This window comes from Hemiscyllium ocellatum, chromosome 22 (genome assembly GCF_020745735.1).
Source record: "Hemiscyllium ocellatum isolate sHemOce1 chromosome 22, sHemOce1.pat.X.cur, whole genome shotgun sequence".
Taxonomy (NCBI): Eukaryota; Metazoa; Chordata; class Chondrichthyes; order Orectolobiformes; family Hemiscylliidae; genus Hemiscyllium; species Hemiscyllium ocellatum.
This window is the reverse complement of record NC_083422.1, coordinates 49,926,481-49,951,585: the sequence shown is the minus strand read 5'-3', so window position 1 is coordinate 49,951,585 and position 25,105 is coordinate 49,926,481. Positions and strand designations below refer to the sequence as shown.

Below are 25,105 nucleotides of genomic sequence, written 5' to 3'. Positions count from 1 at the left end.
TCGTTTCTCTACCCTTTTGTGAAATAGTGTTTATAGGATCTTTTACATCCTCTAGAGAGGAGACAACTGGTGTCCTCGGTTTAACATCACTCATCTGAATGAGGGCACCTCCACAGTACAGCCGTACAACAGAGACAGAGAGTGTGCGAGAGACAGACAGAGACAGAGACAGAGAGACAGTGTGTGCGTGAGAGATTGGGAGAGAGAGACACACACACACACACACACACACACACACACACACACACACAGAGACAGTGTGAGAGAGACAGAGTGAGAGTGTGTGAGAGGGAGTGAGGCAGAGGCGAGTGAGAGTGAGAGAGAGGGGGAGTGAGACGGGGAGAGAGAGAAAGAGTGAGTGAGAGAGTGATAGAGAGAGAATCAGCCTGCAGTGCTTGCAAAGCAAGGAGTTATTCAGGAGATGCTCAGTGGCCACAGCAGCGAGGATCCGGTCCATGTTTTACTGTGCACTTGACGTTGCCTGCTTCAAATTCCAGAGAGCACAGAAGGTATTAGCTGGAGGTTCTTAGACACAGTCATCACAGACTCTCCCTGAAAATCTCTTGAGAATTCAAACAGGTTATACAGAAGTTGCTCTGAACTCACACAGTCAACTCCATCCACTGAAAATTCTCCTCCAAAAACAGAAGACAGATACTAATATCCAACGATACTGCTGCGCGCGTCTTGTTACACCCAAAAGAAGTGACAAACACAAGACAGCACCCACTGTACAACCACCTCGACTGTAACCAGGCACAGCTGTGGGGTGTACGCTGTACACCAACACGAAATCTGAGGTTTCCTATCTTGGATTCCCTAGTGTGGAGACAGGCCATTTGACCTAACAGCTCCACACCGACCCTCTGAAGAGTAACTCACTCAGACCCATTCCCCTACCCTATTACTCTATATTTACCCCTGACTAATGAACCTAACCTACACATCCCTGAACACTACGGGCAATTTAGGATGGCCAAAAAACCCAGCCTGCACATCTTTGGATTGAGGGAGGAAACTCACGCAGAGGGTGAGAATGTGCAAACTCCACCCAGACAGTCGCCCAAGGCTGGAATCGAACCCAGGTCCCTGACACTGTGAAGCAGCAGTGCTAACCACTGAGCCACCGTCCGTGCTAATCCTTGTTCCAGAACCCCTCAGAGCACAACATCTCGGTGTGTCATGCCCAATGCTGTACTGAGGAGGGGGAGCTACACTGCTGGCAATGTTGTCCCCTAGATGAGGAGTCAAGCTGAGGGGCTGTCCCACTCTCTGTTAGAGGTTCCTTAGCCAATCTTTCCAACAGGAATAGGGGAGTCTCCCTCTGCTAACAACACGCTAACAAATTAACTCCACTGAGAGCCCTTGCTGTGCACAAATTGGCTGCTGCACATTTCCCACACAGCAACAATCAAACTTCAAGTAGTACCTGATTTGTTGTGAAATGTTTATAGGGCATTCTGTGGCCTGAGGGAAAGGCAACATCCTCTTTTCTTTTTGTTGTGATGGTGGGATTGGAACGCTCTCGTTCTCTGGATTATTATTTCTAACCATGTCATTAAGATTTCAGCATCAAGGACTCGGGAAGATGACTGTTATCAGTTCAGATGTAAGTTATAAAGACAGAGAGCTGTACAGGGCTTTGGTTTAGGTCACGGCTGGAGGACTGCGTGCAGTGCTGGTCACCTCACTATAGGAATAGTGTGTGATGTGATGTTTGAGTTATTGCTGTCACACGTACTTAAATACAGTGAAAAGTTTTGTTTTGTGTGCCGTCACAACATGCAGAGATAGGATGTGATTGCACTAGAGGGTTTACAGAGGAGATTCACCAGAACGTTGCCTGGGATTGAGCACTGTAGCAATGAAGTGAGGCTGGACAGGTTTGGGTTGTTTCCTTTAGGGCACAGACAGTTGATTGGCGGGGAGGGGGGGGGGGGGGGTGCGGATCCTGATAGAGGTGTATAAGATTATGAGGGGCATGAAGAGGGTGGATAGAAAGCAGCTGTCCCCTTCGGTCAAAGGATCCGTAACAAAGGGACACACGTTCAAGGTGAATAGCAGGAGGTTTAGAGAGGATCTGAGTAAACATGTTTTCACCCAGAGGGTGGTGGGAATGCAGAATGCACTGTCCAGGAGGGCAGTTAAAGCAGGAAACCTGACAAACTTTAAAGAGTACGTGGATGAGCATTTGAAAGCAAGGATTCATAGGATCCCTACGCTGGAAGCAGGCGCTTTGGCACATCGAGTCCATACTGACCCTCCAAACAGCATCCCAACCAGACCCAGACTGCCCATCCGATCCCTGTAACCCTGCATTCCCCACAGCTAATCCACCTAGCCTGTCATAACATTCAACGCTAGTGCTGGAAAGTGGAACAAGTGTAGATTGAGAATAGCCTCTGGTCAGTGAAGAAACAATGGGCGGAATGGTCTCATTTGTACTGTATGCTTCTATGAACTTAAAATCAGAGCCTAGCAGGGAGCTAGAAGACACTTCCTCACATGATGGAGAGGAGGGGAGAGGGCACTGGGAAAGGGGAACACACTGCTGCAATGAACCCAGTCAGTCCTGGGGATTGTATGAGGGAGATGAGAGAGACGGGGAAAGCCTGAGAACGTTAGAGCTGCAGGATCAACAGCCAGATTAGGTCACAGAGTAAAACTCTGCTGGATCTTGAGAGTACCCAATGCAGGGATCAAATCTCTTAGCTTCAATGTTTTCCCAAACTCGTCAGTCAAACTCCACAACGGACTCATCCGAAACCACCCACCTCTGACACAAGATGCCTAGAAACCTCCCTTCTGTTCAGGACTTTGAGACTTTATTTCAAGGGGCAACTCCGGATATCATGGGAATTCTAGGCAAAATAGTGTCCTTACCAAGGACACTTTTTTTAGAAACTGTAAAAAGCATCTGGTGCAAGGAGGGAGGGAGCTGGGGACAGGGAATAAAGGGAGTGAGGGAGGGGTGAAAAAAGATGTGGAAAGAAGGTACTTGCATTTATATAGCACCTTCCATAACCAGTACATAATCCAAAAGCCTTTACAGACAACAATGGCAGCTATCCCTTGATTTGAGTTTGTGGGTTTCTGCTGTAGGTCATCATGTGACAGACAGACCGATTCAGATCTTTGAGAACAAGGATGGAAGATCATAAGAAATAGGAACAGGAGTTGGCCATTCAGCCCCTCAAGCCTGCTCTGTCACTCAATAGGATCATGGCGGATCTGACACGACTTATATCCACCTTCCTGTGTTTTCCCCATAATCCTCGATTCGCAACTGATCAAGAATCTACCTCGGCCTTAAACATACGCAAGGACTCTACCCGCACAGCTCTTTGTAAGAAGGACTTCCATTGACTCAACTCAAATTCCTCTTGGCACCTCGTTATTCTGAGACTGTGCCCTCTGGCCTTAGGCTCTCCCAAGAGGGCAACATCCTCTTAGCATTTACCCTGTCAAACCCCTTAAGAATCCTGTATGTTTCAATGAGATCATCTCTAATTTTTCTAAACCCCACTGAGTTGAATCCTAAACTGTTTAGGCTTTGATTATAAAGAAATTCCCTGACTTACAGAGGATCGTCTTAGTATAACTGCTCTGATCTGCCTCCGATAAAATAATCTCTTTCCTGAAATATGGAGGCCAAAACCGCTCAGTACACCGGATGCAGTCTCGTCAGCACCTTGTACAGTTGCTTAAACGCCCCCAGTTTTATCCTCTATCTCCCTTGAACTATTCCTTCACAACCTATGAGGCAGTGGGATCTGGGCTGCAGAATTCAGTTCCTTTCCTGTCTGTGTTCTCATTAAGGTGCTGGGAATCACCACAAGATGCAACTTGACTACAGGTTGCCACCATTTTGAATGATTGGTAACAAACTCATCCCAGTTATTAATGTCAATGCTGCTGCACTTCACAAAGACTCCGACACACCTTTTGAAGGCTTGCCTTTATCCTCAAGTAGCAGCACAGCGTTTCCAGCCCTCTTTACACATTGCCCTGCCCATTACAGGCAATTCTATGGAAGGCTGTCCCCCAAACATTTAGGGCTTTGGCTACAACAAAGAGGTTTGCTTGAAGATCCTCCCATTCTTGGCAGAGGCTGTACTGGAGCTATTGCTGGGGAATTGTTCTCTTTCAGCCCGAAACTCTGGCTCTTTTTCAAAAGTGACATGAGGTCTTTAATATCTACCTCAGCACAAAGATGGTGCTTAGGTCAAACATCTTGTTCAAAAGACCCTGTGCAACAATGTGGCACTCCCCTGGCACTGACCCTCTCACAGGACACGTGCGCCTCAGCGCTGATCCTCCAATATTGTAGCACTCTCTCAGCGCTGACCCTCAGAGGACGGGTTCCCCTCAGCCCTGTGCTGAAGTGTCAGCCTGGATTAAGAGTCCAAACTTTGATGAAATGAGTATTTATTGACATCACACTGCTCTGGCACAGGCTGAGTTTGTAAAAGTCGCTCAAGAAATGCAAGTCTTTCAGTAACTTGTTACACTGATGTTATGTTTCAATCAGGCCTTGGAAGGATTGAGAGTTGGAGGGTTTGAGCTATAGGGAGAGGCCGAGTAGACCGGGGCTGTTTTCCCTGGAGAGTTGGAGGCTGAGTGGTGACCTCAGAGGTTTACAAAACCATGAGGGGCATGGATAGGATAAATAGACAAGGTCTTTTTTTCTGGGTGGGGGGGGGGAGGAGTCCAGAACTAGAGGGCATAGGTTTAGGGTGATAGGGGAAATATTTAAAGGGACCTAAGGGGCAACTTCTTTCACGCAGATGGTGGTGTGTATAGGAATGAGCTGCCAGAAGAAGTGGTAGAGGCAGATACAATTACAACATTTAAAAGGCATCTGAATGGGTACATGAATAGGAAGGGTTTAGAGGGATATGGGCCAAGTGCTAGCAAGTGGGACTAGATTTATTGAGGATATCTGGCCAGCACGGACAAGTTGGACCGAAGGGTCTGTTTCCACGTGTACATCTGTGACTCTCCCATTGTCATGGACAATGGTTGTCCTGAGTGTTACAATCGGGTCTCATCAGCCGAAGGTGGCTCTTTCTGAACGCACTGCCCCCCTCCGACCCCACAACACGTTCCTCCTGTGCGCCGCCCCCCCCCCCCCCCCCCCCCACTCTCCTCCCCTTGCAGGGTAGTGGCAGTGACCAACTGGCATCTGCCGATACACTGAAACCTTCAGCCCACTCCTGGGGCAGTATGACAGGCAATTAGCCTCCCTTTCAGTAGCACCCTATCTAACTGGCTCTCTTCCAGGTGGCATCGCAGCCCAGATGGATTGGTGTTTCAGCTGGCATCTCCACAAACCTCTCCCAGGAATCACTCCAGCACACACGCACACGTCCAGGGGAACCTGGAAGAGGTCGAGTGGCAGCCTGAGATCTCTCGGCATCTGATGTGGGCATCGAGCGCGGGGAGATGGAGCCCAGCCTGGCTAAGCACTTGAGAAGGACTGCAACGTTGAACTTTTAATTTTGTTCCTTTGTCTACATTACACTAAGAAGGACTTTAAACTTTTCACTATATTTCCTTACTTTTCTACGAAGGGTCTAAAATGGTGGCGGGAATGGTGACATTATACACTTTTCACCATACTCCTGTATCCTCGTCCCTGAGTACACAGGAACAAAATCTAATTCTAATTCTGTAACAACCTGATCTGGAACACTGCACTCAGACCAGTACAGCTGCATACAGTAACAGTCCAACTAGCTTCCTCCAACCACAAGGGGAAATCACCTTCACCCTCCCAAAGACTGGTAAAAATCCAGGGCAATAGCCCGCTGTCAGAGTCTAACTGCTGTGATAAGACCAATTGATAACAGCAGCAGTTAGGTGGCACACCCTACACTCCTGCTTTCAGAGACAGAGGGAACATAAGTTCACATGGCTGCAATCAACAGACAGTAGTCCAGGTTACTGCCATGGTCCTGCATGTATCTCTGGAGCACACATACTGTGGGCGCAGATCACTTGCAAAGTACATTCAACAACTTGACCTCGTATAGTGTCTTTGACAGAAGCAGACGTCTTGCAGCATCCTGGGAGCATTTAAAAATCTGACACTAAAGGTACACTAGAGATAACAGGGCAGGCTTTAAAGGAACATTTTCAAGGGGGACAAAGTAATTGCGAGAGCTTGGCCCCCCAAGACAAAGGCATGATCTCCACGGCTGCAACAATGAACACTGGGGTGAGTCAACAGGCCAGAGTCGGTGAACCTTCGGGATCTTGGAGGTTGTAGGATTGGAGAAGGTTACAGAGGTTGTGTGTGTGTGTGTGTGTGTGTGTGTGTGTGTGTGTGTGTGTGTGTGTGTGTGTGTGAGTGAAGGGAGACATATAAGCATTTGATCAATGGAAATAGAATTTTAAAACTGCCTCTGTGGGAGTCTGAGAGAGAGTCAGTCAGCAGTCAGGAATGGGATTGGCTGCATGTTACGGCAGAGGGAGCAGAATCTTGGGTGAGCTCAAGATTGCAGGGGGTAGAACATGGGAGTGCAGCCAGTGAGTGTACTGGAATAACCGGCTGTAGGGGGAATAAGTCCTCCGACTAGGGTCCCAACAGTTGGTTAATGAAGATGGGGGAAGTAGGCAATGTTGAGGTGGTAGAGATGGGTGGTCCTGGTGATGGCACAAATGGAGATCAGAGATGGTTATTGGGCTAGACTGGCATTATCTCTGAACCAGGGAGACAGGTGCAGTGGGTAGCTAGGGAATGGAATTTGGGCCGAGGTGGAAAATAATGGCTCCTGTTTTCAAATTATTTAACTGGAGGAAGGTTTTGCTCCTCCAGCACTGGCTGTTGGATAATTTAATAATGTAGGGCATGGTGGGTGTACCAGGAGCATTCCAGTGAAACTTCACACTGCCTTTGGTTGATGGAGAGGGAAGACAGGAAGGAGGAGGAGTAGGCCATTCAGCCTCTCCAGTTTGCTCTGCCATTCAATTAAAGCACTGATCATCTGCTCAATGCCACCTGCCCATACTGTCTCCATATCCCTTAGTGTTATCAATTAGATATTTGTCTTAGACTTAGTGACAGTTCTTGCACTGGCCTCTAGGTAGAGGCCACCAGAGATTTACCATATCCTGCACAAACAAGCTCTTCCTTATCTAAATCTCCCATAGAGCCTGTTCCTTATTCTGAGATCGTGTCCCCAAGCTCTGGACCCACAGCCTGGCAGAGGGAAATATCCTTCCTGTATCTACCAGGCTGAACCTTGTATAATTGAAAGGAGTCTCAACGAGATCACCTCTCATTCTTATAAAGTCTTGTGAATGCAGGCCCAGTCGCCTGCTAGGGCAGTCCCACCATCCCAGAGAGGAGTTTGGTAAGGATTCATTGCACCCGATGGCAAGGATATCCATCTCTAATTGGCCTTAAGAATTTGGTGGCGGGTACCACCTTGAACTGCTGCAGTTTTGTTTTTGAGGGTGTTTGGGATTGGTCAGGGTGAGGGGTCTAGGCACACCCACAGTGCAAGGGAGGGCATTCCAGGACTCTGACCCAGTGATACTGAAAGAGTGGCGAGATATTGCCAAGTGAGGCTGGGGAGTGGCCTGAAGGGAACCAGTGGGTGGTGTTGTTTCTGTGAATTTACCACCCCCTTGCCATTTGCGATGGCAGTGGTCACTGATTTGCATTCAGATTTCAGCCCAGAGTCCAGCTGACAACCCAAGTGAGACATTAAACTGAGGCCAGTTCATGCCCACCAGGGGGACATCAAAGGATCTTTTGACGCTATTTCAAGAGGAAGAGGAAGAGGCATCTGCCTGGTGTCTTGGTTAATACTTCGATCTCAATTACCATTACTTAGAAACAAATGATCTGCCCATCAGTGTATTATGTTTGGTGGGATCATTCTGTGTAAAGGAATGGCTCCAACCTTTCCTTCATTGTCGCAATATTTCGATCATGTTTCATTGGCTGTGAAATGTATCCTGAAGGAATGAGAAGTGCTACAGGATGGTGAGACTTCCTCCTTTTGTTGATATTGGAGAGGCTTGTTGTATAAAGCAATGGTTCTGACAGGGTCCATGTTGGACAGCGTACCAGGTTGGGCGCTTTCGGAGTCCAGGTCAAGATGCCACTGGGGGCAGATGTCTCACTCTTGGCTTCGGACATTCTTAAGTAATTATACTCAATGTATCTTGTACCTAACAAAATCTCAAAATAAACTTCCTCATCTTCACATGCAACAGAAATTCCTGGAAAAACTCAGCAGGTCTGAGTTCTGAGGAACGGCCACTGGACACAAAACGTTAACTTTGATTTCTCTTCACAGATGCTGCCAGACCTGAGTTTTTCCAGCAGTGTGCGCTTTGGTTTCTGATTTACAGCATTCACAGTACATTTGGTTGTCATAAGTTCCTCTTCTTATTCAGACTCATTAATGGTTCACCCTCTTATCAAACTGTTAAGGAAACATGCCATTACAATACTCAAAAGGAAGACTCGTGACAGCACTTTACCCTAACCACAAAGTGTCAACGGCTAGTTCCATAGGCACATGAAAAGTGAGACAGACAATCAGGATTGCCTGCATCCAAACATCTTCCTGATCGGCGAGAACCCAAGCTCAACCAGTCACAACTTTCAACAACAACGTGACACCTTTAGTTTTGTAAAGCATTCTAAGTTGTTTCATTGCAGTGGTTAGCAGCTAAGATTAGACAGACTCACATGAGGGGAGGCTTGGTCACAAAGAGATAGGTTTTAAGGAGGGTTTAAAAGGAGTTCGAAGCAGAGAGATTTCAGAAAGTAAATGTCTTCATTCTTTCAAAGGACGTGGGTGTCGCTGGAAAGGCCAGAATTTGCTGTCCATCCTCAAGTGACCATGAAGTGAGTGGCTTGCTCAGTCACTGTGAGGAATAGTCAGCCACTTTGCTGTGGGTCTGGAGTCACATGCAGGTCAGATCATACAAGTACAGCAGATTACCCTGGACACTATAAAGGCCAGAGTCCCTGTCCATAATCCAGGAAAGGTACTGAAGAGTTTCCCTGCAGGTTAGATTCCCTTAAGTGTGGAAACAGGCCCTTTGGCCCAACATGTCCACACTGACCATCTGAAGAGTAACCCATCCAGACGCATTTCTCTCTGACTGGTGCACCTAACATTATGGCATGGCCAATTCACCTGACCTACATATCTTTGGACTGTGGGAGGAAAGCACAGCACTAGGAGGAAACCCACACTGACAGCAGGATGCATATGCAAACTCTACACTGACAGTTGTCCAAGGCTAGAAATGAACCTAGGTCTTTGGCGCTATGAGGCAGCAGTGCTAACCACTGAGCCACATTGCCGCCCATTCTAGACTTGTGCTCTAGAACTTGCCAATCCCCTGGCCAAGCTGTTCCAGTACAGTTACAACTCAGGCATCTACCAACAATGTGGAAAATATCCCAGGCATATCCTGTAAATGAAAAACAAGACAAATCCAACCCAGTCAAGTACCGCTCCATCAGTCTATTCTCTATCAGAAGGTGTCGCTCTCAGTGCTATTAAGCAGCACTTGAAAGGACACTGACCTGCTCACTGACACACAGTTTGGGTTCACCAGGGTCACTCAGCTGGCAATTTCAAAACAGCTTTGGTTCAAAATGGATTAAAAAAAAGAGAGAGTCCCAAAGGCAAGGTATGAGTGACTGCCCTTGACATCAAGGCCACATTTGACCAAGTATTGTATCAAGAAGTCCTAAAACAAAAACCTGAAGAGGATGGGAAGCTAGGAAAAATTCTCTCCACTGGTTAGAGTTTACCTGGCACAGAGGAAGATGGTTGGAGGTCAGTCACCTCAGTTCCAGGACATCTTGACATGAGTTCCTCAGGATAGTGTCCTAGGCCCCAACCATCTTCAGCTGTTTCATGAATGACCTTCCTTCCACCATAAAAATCAGAAGTGCAGATGTTTGCGAGGATTGCACAATCTTCAGTTGTACTCATGACCCCTCAGATACTGATGCAGCCCACATCCAAATGCAGGAAGATCTGGACTGATAAGTGGCAAGTAACATTCGCACCACACAAATGGCAGAGAAGGATCATCTCCAGTAAGAGACAACATAACCAATACCCTTTGATGCTCAGTTACATAACCCCATTGTTGGTGCTTGTACGGCTAAAATGCAGGAATCAGCATTATCCATAGACGGAATACAAAAACAGGTCAAATGCTTGGAATCCAGTGTGAAAGTCACCTCCTGACTCTCCAAAGCCTGTCCACCATCTACAAGTCAGGATGGTGATGGAGTACTCTCACTTGTCTGGATGGGTGCAGCTCCAACAATATTAAAGAAGCTCGACACCATCCAGGAGAAAAGCACCTTGGTACTTGGTATCTCACTCACCCTCTCCAGCTCAGATACTCAGTACACATTGTCTTGTAGATAGTTAGCAGCATACTGCAAAAAATTCAAACTCCTCTCACAGCACCTTGAAACCTCACAGGCAAATGCATCAAAGGACAAGGGCAGCAGGTACATGAGAACACCACCACAAACAAACTCCCCGACAAGCCACTCACCACCCTGCCTTGGAAATATAAAATCACTGTTCCTTCAGCGTCACTGGGTCAAACATCTCTCCCCAATAGCATTATTGGGTCTACCCACAGCACATGGACTGCAGTGGATCGACAAAACAGTTTACCACTGCCTTCTCAAGGACAAGTAGAGATTGGCAAATAAATGTTGGTTCAGCTGGTGACATCCACATCCTGTGGACAACAAAAGATGTTCTTGATTGAATTTAAATTCCACCATGGAGGAAGTTTAAACCCTGGCCTGCAGAGTATTAGTCTGGCCCTCCAGATTCTTACTCCAGTAATTTGACCACTGCACCACCACCTCCACCATGCAGAGGCAAGGGTCCAGGCGGCTGAAGGTACATGCGGAGGGAGTGAGGGGTGATTAAAAGTTACTGGCAAGGACTTGCGCCTGTTAAGATTAACCTAATTCACAGCAGTAGGAGGAACAAAACAAAACAAAGACCTTCATTTCCTGCTTTCTGATGAGTAGTGGGGTGGGTTAGGATTTGAAGATTAATTACACTTGATGAATACTAAGTGCAGGCATGAGTTTTAAACAGCTTGGAGATCAGATTTCAAAAGCAGATTGTCAAGGAGGCAGGAACACAGTGTACCAGGCCCCAGGAGTTAGGCATCACTAAACAGCACAAGGTACCTTTTTACTTTCACTCCAAGACCTGCTGGATATACTCGCTGCATTCTTGGGTTAGTAACTCCTGTCAGAATCATACAGTAGATTAAAACTGCTGGAAAGGCTCAGCAGGTCTGGCAGCATTTGTCGAGAAAATCAGAGTTAATCTTTCAGGTTCACTTGGGTCACTGAACCAGCAACATTAACTCTGATGTCTCTCCACAGACACTCCCAGACCTGCTGAGCCTTTCCAGCAATTTCTGTTTTGTTTCAGATTTGCAGAGTCCACACACAGTTATTTTAGTTCTCTTACAGAATACCATTCAGCCCTTCACAGCCTGTGCTGGCTCTTTCAGAGAGAGTTAGCCGGTGAACTGTGCCCACATCTGCACATTTGCCTACTTTATGCACCATTTCTGTTTTCTGGGGAGGCTGGAGGTTTTGGAAGGGAATTCCAGAGATTAGGATGCAGACTGCGGGTGATAGAACAAAGAAAATCTGGGATTCTCAAGAAGCCGGACTCGAAGCAGTGCAGAGATCTGGAATGGCTGGAGAGTGGGCGGCACGGTGGCACAGTGGTTAGCACTGCTGCCTCACAGTGCCTGAGACCCGGGTACAATTCCCGACTCAGGCGACCCACTGTGTGGAGTTTGCACGTTCTCCCCGTGTCTGCGTGGGTTTCCTCCGGGTGCTCCTGTTTCCTCCCACAGTCCAAAGATGTGCGGGTCAGGTGAATTGGCCATGCTAAATTGCCCGTGGTGTTAGGTAAGGGGTATATGTAGGGGTATGGGTGGGTTGCACTTCGGCGGATCGGTGTGGACTTGATGGGCCGAAGGGCCTGTTTCCACACTGTAAGTAATCTAATCTAAGGTGGAGGGTACAAGAGAGGTTGGAAATGTTAGTTAGCCCTATAGGCCTGTTGTAGAACAGGAGTGAGGACTGTAAATAAAACTGGAGTCCAGTTATTATGCACGTGGCGAGTGTGCCTGAAGAGCAGAGGCTGTGGATTTCAGCGGCGTGTTTACAAAAGACGCTATGGAAGTGCACGCTCGCTCTCTCATTACCGTGGATGCTCATTTTCCCAATTATTTCCAGATTTACAGAGCTGTGTACACTGATGTGCTCTGGTGCAAAACCCTCTGCAAAACAAACAGCCAGAAATGTTGAGGGACAGGAAGTCACACAACTGACTGACAGGTTCACTGGGGAATTGTAACTTTCCCAAGGGAATGGGACAAATACTTGAGACAAAAAGCTGCAGAAATATTGAGAATGCGCAGAGGAGTCAGACAAATTGGAATGCCCCCCCCACGTAAAGGATCCTCTAGCAGATCCTTGATGGGCTGGAATGCCCCCCCTCCTTTCCGGTGTTAGTCAGTGATTCCGTAACATTCACCTGCTGATTTAATCGGTCAGGATTGTGGATTCCGGACTTACTTTCAGCCCAACTGAAACTTGGAGGCGGAGATACCAGGAAGCTGATACTTTCTCCTCCACCCTGAGTTCTAATGAATCAGGTCCAGTCATACATCACAAACATTCAAGCAGTGACCTAGATTTTGTGACCATCAAGGTTTACTCTCCTGTCTTTCTCTGTACTTCAAACTCTCTCTGTCTCACGCACTCGCTGTTTCTCTCCTTTTCTGAGCAAGTCCCTTGTTATCATGGTGTGTTCTCCTGAGAAGTTGTTCTTCACAAACTTCCTCTTGTTCCCTCCACCCCCCTCAACCCCACGAATGACCCAGCTCCATACCCCTTTCGCCCTCAATATTAAACTATAGAGAAGTACAGCATGGAAGCAGACTCTTCGGTCCGACCCGACCATGCTGACCAGATAGCCACCTGTTACCCTCACTCTCTTTCCCTGCCCAAACACCTGGCCCCAATCCCTCAACCCCCCCCACCTGTGCCCTGCACACTCACCCTCGCCTCTCACATATCTCCCATCGCCCCCACTGCCTCCCCTCTCATTGCCCATGCACTCCGATGTGTTCACCATCATTTGCCAATGTTGAGCGAAAATGAGAAGAATCCTCAAAAGGGGATGCCCCCTCATCCTTCCAAACCACCCTGGAGGGGGCTTTTGGTTGGGACTCCCCCCAGTGTGGTCATACTGCCCATTCCCTGTTGTTATAGCCCAGCAACAGGTCAGCGATCAATGCTGGACTGAGCCACAGTGTTCAGGAATAACAGAGGAGAACTGGGAGCAGACACCAAGGAATGAGGCAGAGTGGGGAGACTGGGAGTGGGGGAAGGGGGGGGGGAAACAGACTGGGAGGTAGTTGCAGGAGAGACTGGAGAAGGTACAGGTGGAGCTGGGCTGGGGTAACAAAGGGAGCAATAAAAAGACAGAATGAGACCTGAGCGGAGGGTGATTTGCCTCCCCTTATGGACTGCAAATCCAGGTGGAACCAGAGAGGAGTAAGGAGAACGGAGCCCACATCCATCCAAAATGCATAGGAAAGAGGAAATACAGCAAAACATCTTGCATTTACAATCCCATGCACTTCCAAAGAGCTTCAGCCCAATTTAATGCTAAAAGTCACAGCACCAGGTTATAGTTCCGGTGTCATGTGATTTTCAACTTTGTCCACCCCTGTCCAATACTGGCTCCTCCAAATCATGGCTACCAATTTAATGCAAAGTCCGACACTGAGCTAAACAGGGCAATCAGAGACCTGGTGATGGAGGAAATTCCACAGCTCGGGGTGGGGGTCAGGCAGCAGAGGGCTCCCCAGGTTGGGAGGGGTTAACTAAAGGAGAAAGGTGAGGACTGCAGATGCTGGAGATCAGAGCTGAAAATGTGTTGCTGGAAAAGCGCAGCAGGTCAGGCAGCATCCAAGGAGCAGGAGAATCAACGTTTCGGGCCTGAGGGTTCCTGAAGAAGGGCTCATGCCTGAAATGTCGAATCTCCTGCTCTTTGGATGCTGCCTGACCTGCTGCGCTTTTCCAGCAACACATTTTCAGCAGGGGTTAATTAAAATCAGGATGTGCAATTCAAGGAGTGCAGAGATCTCAGAGGGGCCTGGGGGCGATTAGAGAGACAGGGAGGGGCAGGATGAGGAGGAGGATTTCAAAATGAAGTGAGTTTTAAAATCAAGGTGTTGCTGCACCGGTAGGGAAGACAGGGACTTGGCGAGAGCAGCACTTTGGAACAGAAGTTTATTTATGCGGGGGGGGGGGGGGGGGGGGGGGGAGCAGGGCCAGTTACAATTTTAAAAAAAACAAACTCTTCAAATTGGCACAGGATTAAGCAGCTCTGAGTAACCCAAGTAGCTGTGTGACACAAACAAACGCTCATAGAAGAAGCTGCGAAACAGTATGAAAAGGAGCAAGACACATACACGGAGGCAGAAACACACAGACACAGACACACATACACAAAAACACACAGACATTCAGAAAGAGTGAGAGTGGAAAGTTGGTCAAACCCTCACCTCGAACCTGCCTCCTCTGCAGCACCATCTCAGAATGTCGAAAACTGCTTGGAGCTGTCCTTCGGTACAAACTGTTCCTGGTCAGGGAGCCAGTATCTACGAGTGGAACTCTCCGATAATCCCGACATTCCCAATCCTCCATTCTGTGAGCTGGGTAGGGGGCAGGCTGGCCTAGCAGCACGTTCCCTTTCATAGTCCAGGCAGACAGACAGTGCCCTCTCCTTAGCCCTCCCCACCCCCTAGGTGGCCTGTTTAACAAAGCCCAGACCCCAGCACAGTCCCCCACCCCTTCTACCCAGAGTGAACACAGCTCAGCACGGAGCGATCTGACACCTTCCAGGCTCCTCCCAAACTGCACACCGGGAGGGCTCAGGACAAGAAAGCAAACAGGTGCTTCAAGAATGGGAGCCAGGGCACTCCCTTTGAGCTGGCACCTCCTCCAGCGACAAACACTTCCCTGGTTTGCAGCAAATCAACAGGTCGGTCAAGGTCCACAACTCTTGAGACTGAACTGTGTGGCCCTCCCCCAGCAGCAATCCTGGGAATACCAGGCAGCACACATACACACACCACATAATGACCACCTCAGCACACAGTGATACACTAATCAGCTTTCCCTAATACAGGAGCAAGCAAGAGTCAATAACTAACAGAGACAGAGAGAGAGAGACAGAGAGAGAGAGACAGAGAGAGAGAGACAGACAGAGAGAGAGACAGACAGAGAGAGAGAGAGAGAGAGACAGACAGACAGAGAGAGAGACAGACAGAGAGAGAGAGACAGAGAGAGATATGGGGGAGGGGGGGGAAGAGAGAGCGAGACAGACAGAGAGAGCGAGACAGACAGAGAGAGCGAGACAGACAGAGAGAGCGAGACACATACACACACACACGGTCAATAACTAAGAGATACAGGGACAGAGAGAAATGCTGGAGAACCCCCTGGTGAGAATGTGGAACCCACAGGGAGGGATTGAGATTACTATTAAAAGTGAGAAGGAAGTACGGGATATTGAGGCCCGAGTGGAGGGATTGAAAGACCTGGGGGTTTTTTCCACAAAGCAGGGAAGGTAAGAGAGGGAGAGTTAACGGAGAGGCTCAAAACCAGCAACAGTTTCATTCTAAAGAGAATCTACTTCCAGTGACAGATGGTTCAATGACCAGGTGGTGATTGATCGATCGAAGCTAGTTGGTAAAAGAACCAAACTGAGAGAAGAATTCTTATGAAAATGTAGTGAGTTGTGGTGTTCTGGAATATGCTGCTCGAAAGGGTGATGACACGTACTTAATAGGAAGTTTCACAAGGGAACTGGACAAATATTTGAAGGGGAAACGTTTACAGAGCTTGGGGAGAGCGTGCACGAGCAGGAGATGGAGACAGGTTGGGCAGCTCTTAATAGGACTGGCTGAATGGCCTAGGGTGATGCTGTATCAGTGAAGTTTGAGAGGCTAGTCTTACCTTTAAGAGTCTGAAGCTCTCCTTCCAACGTCTTGATTTTATAGGAGCAGAATTCCAGGTTTTCCAGTGCTTCAGAATGAAGACTCTCCTCCGCTGGTCTCTCAGTCATGACCCTCAGAGCCTCCTGGGTCTGGTAGTGCATCTCCAAGTCCCACTCCAGCTCCTGGATCCTAGAAAGCAGGAGGCTGGGGCTCGGCCCCCGGGGGAGGGGCACATCTTCCGAGTCCCTGCCCGGGTCCTGGAGCACATGACCCCCACCAGCCAGTCTGGCCCGGGGTGTCCTTGGAGGGCAGGGGTCCGCCTTGCGGGAGTGGGCGGCGTGGGGAGGGGGGAGGGGCGCGGGCCTGGAGGGGCGGAGGGAGCGGGCTGGAGGGCGGGGCGGAGGAGAGGGGGCAGAGGCCAGAGGGCGAGGAGGGGGTGGCCTGGTGAACCTGCCCGGGCTCCGAGTGCAGCCGCTGGCCACGTCCTGCTCAGAGTTATAGTCCGAGATAGAGAAATGGCGTCGGAATAGTGGGCTGACCTCTGACCTCAGGCCTCCCGGCAGGCTGCGGTTGAACTCCTCGATCTGTTCGGAGCACTTGGTGTCCAGGTCGTCCCTGGTGACCGGCCCCACCCCCTCCACCCTCAGCCAACCTCCACCTCCCTGTGGGGTCACCAGGTTGGGGCTCCAACTTCTCACCTCTGACTCCTGTTGACCCCCCAAATCCAGGCCCTGCCCGCTCTCCCCCCTCAGTTGCTCTGCATCAGGAGCGGCCGGTACAACCGGAACGTGAGGAATCTCCGCCGACCCCTGACCCTGGAAGGCGGCAGATTGACTCGGCTTTAGACCAGCTGGGATCACCTGGGTGCGGTCACTGGGAGTCTCCATCAGCTCAGGGGTCAGTGCTGGCCCAATCAGGGCTCCCCTCCCAGAGGAGGCTGATCCCTGGACTGTCTGCCTGCTGCTGGGCTGCGCCAAGTCCCCTAGCTGCCCATCCCCCTCCAGTTTGACAAAGCGGAATGGGAAGATCCCAGTCCGACCCCCTACGGACCCCTGGAGCCAGCCGTCCTCCAATGTCTCGGTCACCCTGATACGCTCACCCCTGACAAAGTCCAGCTCCTCAGGCTCCAGGGCCTGGAAATCATACAGGGCCACTACATAAACCCCTGGCGCTGCCGATCCCTCCATGCTATCTTCCTCCTCAACGCCCCCCACCCCTTCCTCTGCCTCGGCTTCCACCTCAATGCCATCCCCTTCCTCCCCTTTATCGTAGCCCCCTGGCCCAGAGCTAGAGTCCACCTCAGGGGTCTGCAGGGGACCCACCAGCTCGACGAAGCCCTCCGGGAAGATCCCACGCCTGCCATCCAGCTCTCCCTGGTACCAGCCAGGCTCGGGCAATCCCACGATGGTGATGAGGTCGCCCTCGGTGAAGTCCAGCTCCTCAGGCAGCTGGGCCGAGAGGCTCATGAGGGCCCGGGCCAGGCCAAGGCCGTAATCAGGCAGCTCGCCCACCACCTTGCGGGAGAGCTCACGGGCTCGGGATGACAGGCGCAGCTCCCGGGCACAGGAGGCCGGGAATGTGCCACACAGGCCCCAGTTAGTGCGTCCTCGGAGCCAGTACCCATCGGGAGAATCTTCAACCACCACAATGTCACCTGGAAAAAAAGAGAGAGAGAGAGAGAGAGAGAGATGGATGTCATGAGTAAATGGACAGCTGTATTGAAGTACAAAGTGAAGAAACTCAGCAGGTCCGTGGAGAGAAACAGACTTAACATTTCGACTCTGAAGTGAGCAGACCTATTTTCTGCTATTAACACCCACCTTGTATCTATATCTTTTCTCTACCACCATTAGCACTCCTTTTGCATTTTGCCCTTGCACGCCCTTCACCGTCAATTAAACATGCTCCTCCTTTGGTATAAAGTCCTCACTTTTCCAAACCACCTGACATTTCTGAAGAGTCATCTCAGATGTGAAACATTAGCAGTTTCTCTCTACTCTGATGCTGCCAGACCTGCTGAGTTTCTCCAGCACTTGCTAGGCTATGTTCAGATGTCCAACATCTGTAGTACTTGGCTTTACGCCAGGTATTAAGACTCTGCTGCTGAACTTCTCTTCTCCTTCCTCCTGCCCGCTCCTGACCCTCCCCAGCTCTGTCCAAGATCTAAATGGCTCGCACTCCCACCTCAGAGCCAGAAAGTCATGGGTTCAAGTCCCACTCCAGGGACACCAGCACTGAATCCAGTGCAGTACCGAGGGGGTGCAGCACTGTCAGAGCTGCTCTCTTCCAAATAACGCATTGCACTGAGGCCCTGCCTCTCTGAAGGTTCTACATTGTGGAAGAGCAGGGATATTCTCCCCATCAACATTTATTGCTCAACAGTCAGTTTAAAAAAAACAACAAAAAAAATCAGATGACCTGGTCATTACTACACTGCTGTTTGAACACAACCATCAATACGCCATTCACTCTACCATTCAATAAGATCTGAATGAGGCCACCAGTCCACTTCCCTGCTCAGCTCTCGTTATCTTCGAACGCTGATCAGAATTCTGTCAAACGTATTCTTAAATATCTTCATGGGACCCACTTCCGTGGCTATAAAGAGCTCCTTAGAGCTGGGAGAGGGGGAAGAGGTTCATCATTCTTATTTGCTTAGAGTCATAAGAGTCAGAGATGTACAGCATGGAAACAGACCCTTTGGTCCAACCCGTCCATGCCGACCAGATATCCCAACCCAATCTAGTCCCACCTGCCAGCACCCGGCCCATATCCCTCCAAACCTTCCTATTCCTATACCCATCCAAATGCTTTTTAAATGTTGCAATTGTACCAGCCTCCACCACTTCCTCTGGCAGCTCATTCCATTATGATTTCAGACCCCTTTTTTAAACGGTGTACATTAGTTACATTCTCTCTGAAGGAGCCAACATCCTGTCAGCATCCATCCAGTTTAATTTCAATAACGCTTCCTCTCATTCTTCTAAAGTCCAATAAATACTGACCCAAACTGCTCAGCCTTTCCTCAGAGAAGGTTTGCTGCTGCCGGGGCCTCACATTTTTATATAAACCGATTGGATGAAGTGACTGAAGGATTAGCAGCTAAATTTGCCGACGACACGAAGAGAGTAAGTTATAGAAGAGGTCATACACAAGCTCCAAAGAGATTCACACAGACCTTTACCCACTATCAAATGGAGTATAAATGATGGAAAATGCAAAATGATCCATTTTGGCAGGACGAATGAAAAAAAAAGCGAATGATCTGAATGGTGAGAGATTTCAGAGTTCTGAGATGTAGTAGGAATAGGGTGCCCTCGTACACAAGATTAGTGCGCAGGTGCGGCAAGTCATTAGGAAAACCTTTAGAAGATTATTGCTTATTGTGGACGAAATGGAATACAAAAGTAGGCAGGTTATGCTTCAGTTGTGCAGAGCCTGGCAGCTCAGTGGTTAGCACTGCTGCCTCAGTGCCAGGGACCCAGATTCAATTTACCCTCGGGCGACTATCTGTGAAGAGTTTGCGTATTCTCCCATTGTCTGTGTGGGTTTTCCTCCTACAGTCCAGGGATGTGCAGTTAAGTGAGTTGGCCACAGGAAACGGGTTAAAGAAACGGAGGGGGGAGGATAGAGTGGGATGCTCTTCAGAGGGTTGGGGTGGACTGGATAGGCTGAATGGTCTGCTCCCACACTGTAGAGATTCTATGACTGCATTTGGGGTATCATGTACAGAACTGGTCTCCTTATTTAAGGAAAGATGTTAAGTGCTTTAAAAGCAGTTCAGAGAAGGTTTACCAGACTAATATCTGGACTGGACAGATTTCTTATGAGGAAATGTTGGACAGGCTTGGCTTGTATCCACTGGAGTTTAGAAAACTAAGAGGCACCCTGATGGAAATGTATCTGATCTGAGGAAGTGTTTGACAGGTCGACATAGGGAGGATGTCTTACTTTATGGGAGAAACAAGAACACGGGTTTAAAAATCAAAGCTCGCACAGGAGGTTTTTTCTCTCTCCCTCCTCCTCCTTCCCCGCCCCTGCCCCCCCACCCCTTCCCAGAAGGTCATGAGTCTTTGGAGTTCTTCCTGAAAACTAAAGTGGTAAAAGCAGAGTCTTTGAAAAGTTGTAAGGCAGAGGCAGCGAGAGATTCTTAATAAGCAAGAGGAGTCGGGTGTGAGGGGGAGAAAGAGAAAGGACGAAGAGGATGGTGGGAAGAGGCTGGAATATGGAGGAAATCAGATGAACCATGCTCTGATTGAATAGCAGAGTGAGATGAAGGGGCTGAATGGTCTACTCCTGTAAACTAGCATGGTTTGCTGACAATAGCAATGCTTTGTTCTTGCTGTTACAAAACATTCCAAGGCGCTTCAAACAAAATTATATAATCCCTCGTGTGGAAGTAGGCCATTCGGCCCATTGAGTCCACATTGACCCTCTGAAGAACATTCCACGCACTCCATTAACCTATCCTGTAGGCATCAGTGGAAATTGAAATGTGGAGACAAGGAGATATTAGGATGGGGGACTACTTGGTAGCTTTCAGGTGATGAAAGCTTCAACACGTCCAGAAGCAGCTCACTCAGTCCATTCCCCCTCTGCTGGTGATTATATCAGAGTCAGACAGGCAAACATATACAGCATGGAAACAGACCCTTCGGTCCATGCTGACCAGATACCCTAACCTAACCTAGTCCCATTTGCCAGCACTTGGCCCATATCCCTCTAAACCCTTCCTATTAATATACCCATCCAGATACCTTTTGAATGTTGTAGTTGTACCAGCGTCCAGCTCCTCTGGCAGCTCATTCCATACACGCACCACATTTGTGAATAAAAACATTCCCTTATAATCCTGAGCCAATGCCCTCTGGTTCTGGACTCCCCCATCCCAGGAAAAAAAGACCTTGCTGATTCACTATCCATTCCCCACATGATTTACTAACAACTCAATCCCATTGTCTCATCTCACTCAATTATCTTTTAACAGTGACCTCAAGAGAGACGGAGGTGGAGATGTTTGGGGGTGGTGGAACTCATCCATCATCATTAACCACTCCCTTGGGGGTAACCTGTCATGAAGGATGAAGGATAAGCAGAGGGACTCCTTCCAGTTGTCCATCCAACCAGCCAGCGCAGGCGAGAAAGGCAGGACATGGAGTGTGGCGGTTTGATTGTGGACAGCTAAGCCCAGTCAGTCATTCACATCCCCTTCCACCAGGAATCCAAGGGAAACAATTAAGACCCAAGCCTGTTCTCTCTCTGGGACAGGAATGTTTGGGAAATTTCAGAGATTCAATGAAATAGCTCATCAAAACGAATCTCAGGCCTTTCCCCCGAGGATAGACTGCCCTCTGGTGTTCAAAGCACTAACTGACCCACAGTCACAACGTTTCCCAAACCAGTCACAGCTCTTAAGGCGAAAGATCATAAATCCAAACGGACAATTAGTAAGTTTGCGGATGACACCAAAATTGGAGGTGTCGTGGACAGAGAAGAAGATTACCTCAGAGTACAACGGGATCTTGATCAGATGGGTCAATGAGCTAAGGAGTGGCAGATAAAGTTTAATTTAGATAAATGTGAGGTGCTGCATTTTGGAAAAGCAAATCAGAGCAGGACTTATCCCCTTAATGGTGAGGTCCCGGGGAGTGTTGCTGAACAAAGTCCAGGTTCATTGTTCCTTGAAAGTAGAGGCGCAGATAGATAGGATAGTGAAGGCGACGTTTGGTATGCTTGCTGTTACTGGTTACGAGTATGAGTATGGGAGTTGGGAGGTCATGTTGCAGATGTACAGGACATTGCAAGCAATATTCTAAAAGTGACCTAACCAATTATGGTCTTCCTCCTATCGGAAGGATGTTGTGAAACTTGAAAGGGTTCAAAAAAGATTTACAAGGATGTTGCCAGGTTAGGAGGACTTGAGCTATAGGGAGAGGCAGAACAGGCTGGGGCTGTTTTCCCTGGAGCATCAGAGACAAAGGGGTGACATTACAGAGGTTTATAAAATCATAAAGGGCATGGATAGGATAAATAGACAAGGTCTTTTCCCTGAGGTGGGGGAGTCAAGAATTAGAGGGCTAGGCTTAGGGTGAGAGTAGATAGATATAAAAGAGACCCAAGGGGCAATATTTTCACCCAGAGGGTGGTGAGTGTATGAAAGGAGCTGCCCGAGGAAGTGGTGGTCACTGGTACAATTACATTTAAAAGACATCTGAATGGGTATATGAATAGGAAGGGTTGAGAGAGACATGGGCCAAGTGCTGGCAAATGGGACTAAATTGGGTTGGGATATCTGGGGGGGATGAGATGGAGCAAAGGGTCTGTTTACGTGTCGTAGATCTTTACGACACTATGATTACCAGTTTCTCTCGCCACATGTGGCCTGACCTGCTGAACATTATACAGGAGCTGCATTTTTTTTTAATCTTGGTATCAAAAGGAAGGGACGATAGATGATGTAAGCAGGGCTGGATACAAAAGGAGGACATCAGGGCCTGGAAACTGGGAAAAAGCGAGGACTGCAAATGCTGGAGAGCAGTCAAAAGGTCTGGCGCTGGAAAAGCTCAGCGGGTCAGGCAACATCCGAAGGACAGGAGAGTCAACATTTCCGGCATAAACCTTCGTCAAGAATTGGGAGGGGGGGGGAAGAGAGAGTGGAGGGAGGGTGCCGGAGAAGAGAAGGCTGCGGGGGTGTGTGGGGCAGAGGAGGAGTCGGGGTGGGTGGGGATTGGGGGAAGAGAAGGGGTCCAGTCACCCATCCTCAGAAGAAGTCACATGATGTCAGGTTATAGTCCAACCGGTTCATTTGAAACTTTTGGAACAGTACTCCTTCATCACTTGGCTTGACAAAGGAGCAGCGCTTCGCAGGCTTGTGATTTCAAATAAACCTGGCTTCATGTGACTTCTGTCCAACTTAGTCCAACACCTGCGCCTCCACATCATTCCTCAGATTCTAATCTAGCTGTGAATCTAGAATCTTCCATTCCAATCCCAGTTTCCAACACTTGGCATATCTGTCGTTTTGTACCCTACAGCGGTTCAACAGATCGTCTATACAGTCTAAAAGAGTTCTTGACTCTACTACCCTTTCGGGTATGGTCTTGCAGGTACCCATTACCCTCTGGGCAGAATAGCTCTTCCTCAAATCCCCCTGCACCTTAAAAGGTTATTGATCCCTCTGCTGAAGGGGAAAACAATTTCTTCCTACCTACGCTGTTTGTGCCCCTCAGCTTCCTCCCCTCGGAAGAAAACCACTCCAGCATCTCCATCAGCTAGTGTACAAACCGTTGAGGGGGATTAGATTGGGTGGGTGGTGGTGTGCAGATCAAGACGACACTGCCATAAGATTTGAGCCGGGGTGGTTTTCGATAGTATCCAAGATAATTTCAAGGATCAAAAAAAAAAAATAGAAATTGCTGGAAGAGCTCAGCAGGTTCGGACCTATGACCCTTCCCTTCGGTTCAGAGTAAGGGTCACTGAATCCAAACCATCAACTGATTGCTCTGCACAGATGCTGCCAGACTTGCTGAGTCCTTCTAGCAACTTCTGCTTTTTTTTCTGATTTGCATCTGCAGTTCTTTTGGTTTTATTAAGATCCTGAGAAGAATCTCTTCCTCTTCTTGCATGAAGTAGTATCTGGAAATCTAACTCCTGACGAAAGTTTTGCATTCTGGGCTTTAAACTACATCTTTCAAGACCGGGCTTGAGAGAGTTTGTCGTTTTTCCCTGTCGAGTTGGAGCAGGTTCAACGGTCAGATGGTCATCTCTATAATGATTATTGCTACACCCTGGTCCACTTACCCACTGGCCTCCGACTCCAGTGAGCAACACTTAGAACTCTGTGAAAGGACAGTTACGTAGGAGGAAGAATACAGCAGCAGAAATAGTTTACAACCTCGGCCCTGCGTTTAGGGATCACGTCATGCTCCACATGAGTAAACTGGCCTTTGAGTGATGCCACAGCTGGGTGGGAGTGGACTGGGGGCTGTACAGTCACAATAGGGTCTGTGTTTCTCACAGTACCCAAGTGATGCCAAGTTCCTTCAGATACAAAACAAGCCCACTGTGGAATGGGACCTCAGTTACACACAAACAAAAACAAACATAATGAGAGGCTGACAGAGGACGCCTCCCTCACACAGCGATTCAGTAAAAAGCAACCTTCTGAGGTTGTTTCACGGGACTTTGAATCATTGCATGCGACAGCTTGATGTCGTTCTCCCTGATTCATTTCTTGGCAGGCACGTGGGGCGGGGGAATCGGGGATTTACAGACATCCCGTGCTCCAGTTATAGCTGGGGAAAGGCAATTACGATGCGATTAGGCAAGGTTTAGGATGCATAGGACGGGGAAGGGAACTGCAGGGAATGGGCACAGTTGAAATGTGGAGCTTATTCAAGGACCAGCTACTGTGGGACCTTGATTAGTATGTATCATTAGGCAGGGAGGAAGTTTGAGTATGGGAGCCATGGTTTACTAAGGAAGTTGAATCTCTTATCAAGAGGAAGGCGGCTTATGTTAGGGATGCGATGTGAAGGCTCATTTAGGGTGCTTGAGAGTTACAAGTTAGCCAGGAAAGACCCTAAAGCTTTCCATAGGTATATCAGTTATAAAAGAATGACTATAGCAAGATTAAGGCCAATCAAGCATAACAGTGGGAAGTCGTGCATGGAGTCAGAGGAGATAGGGGAAGTACTAAATGAATATGTTTCGTCAGTATTCACACTAGAAAGAGACAATGTGGTCGAGGTGAATACTGAGACACAGATACAGGACAGGATTGAGGTTCACAAGGAGGAGGTGTTAGCAATTCTGGGAAGCGTGAAAGTAGATAAGTCTCCTGGGCCGGATGGGACTTATTCTAGGATTCTCTGGGAAGCCAAGGAAGAAATTGCTGAGCCTTTGGCTTTGATCTTTATGTCATCATTGTCTACAGGAGTAGTGCCAGAAGACTGGAGGATAGCAAATGTCATTCCCTTGTACAAGAAAGGGAGTAGAGACAACCCTGGAAATTATAGACCTGTGAGCTTTACTTCGGTTGTGG

At 48.6% G+C, this 25,105-nt stretch overlaps 1 protein-coding gene across 3 annotated transcripts in view; it reads right to left on the bottom strand.

The window, feature by feature from the left end:
* Positions 1-25,105, bottom strand: part of dnmbp (dynamin binding protein) — a 109,539-nt gene that overhangs the window by 38,335 nt on the left and 46,099 nt on the right. For all 3 annotated transcript variants that reach the window (XM_060842201.1, XM_060842203.1, XM_060842202.1), the window contains exon 4: positions 16,082-17,716. In XM_060842201.1, the coding sequence (XP_060698184.1) occupies positions 16,082-17,716 (1,635 nt within the window). The remainder of the gene's footprint in view (positions 1-16,081; positions 17,717-25,105) is intronic.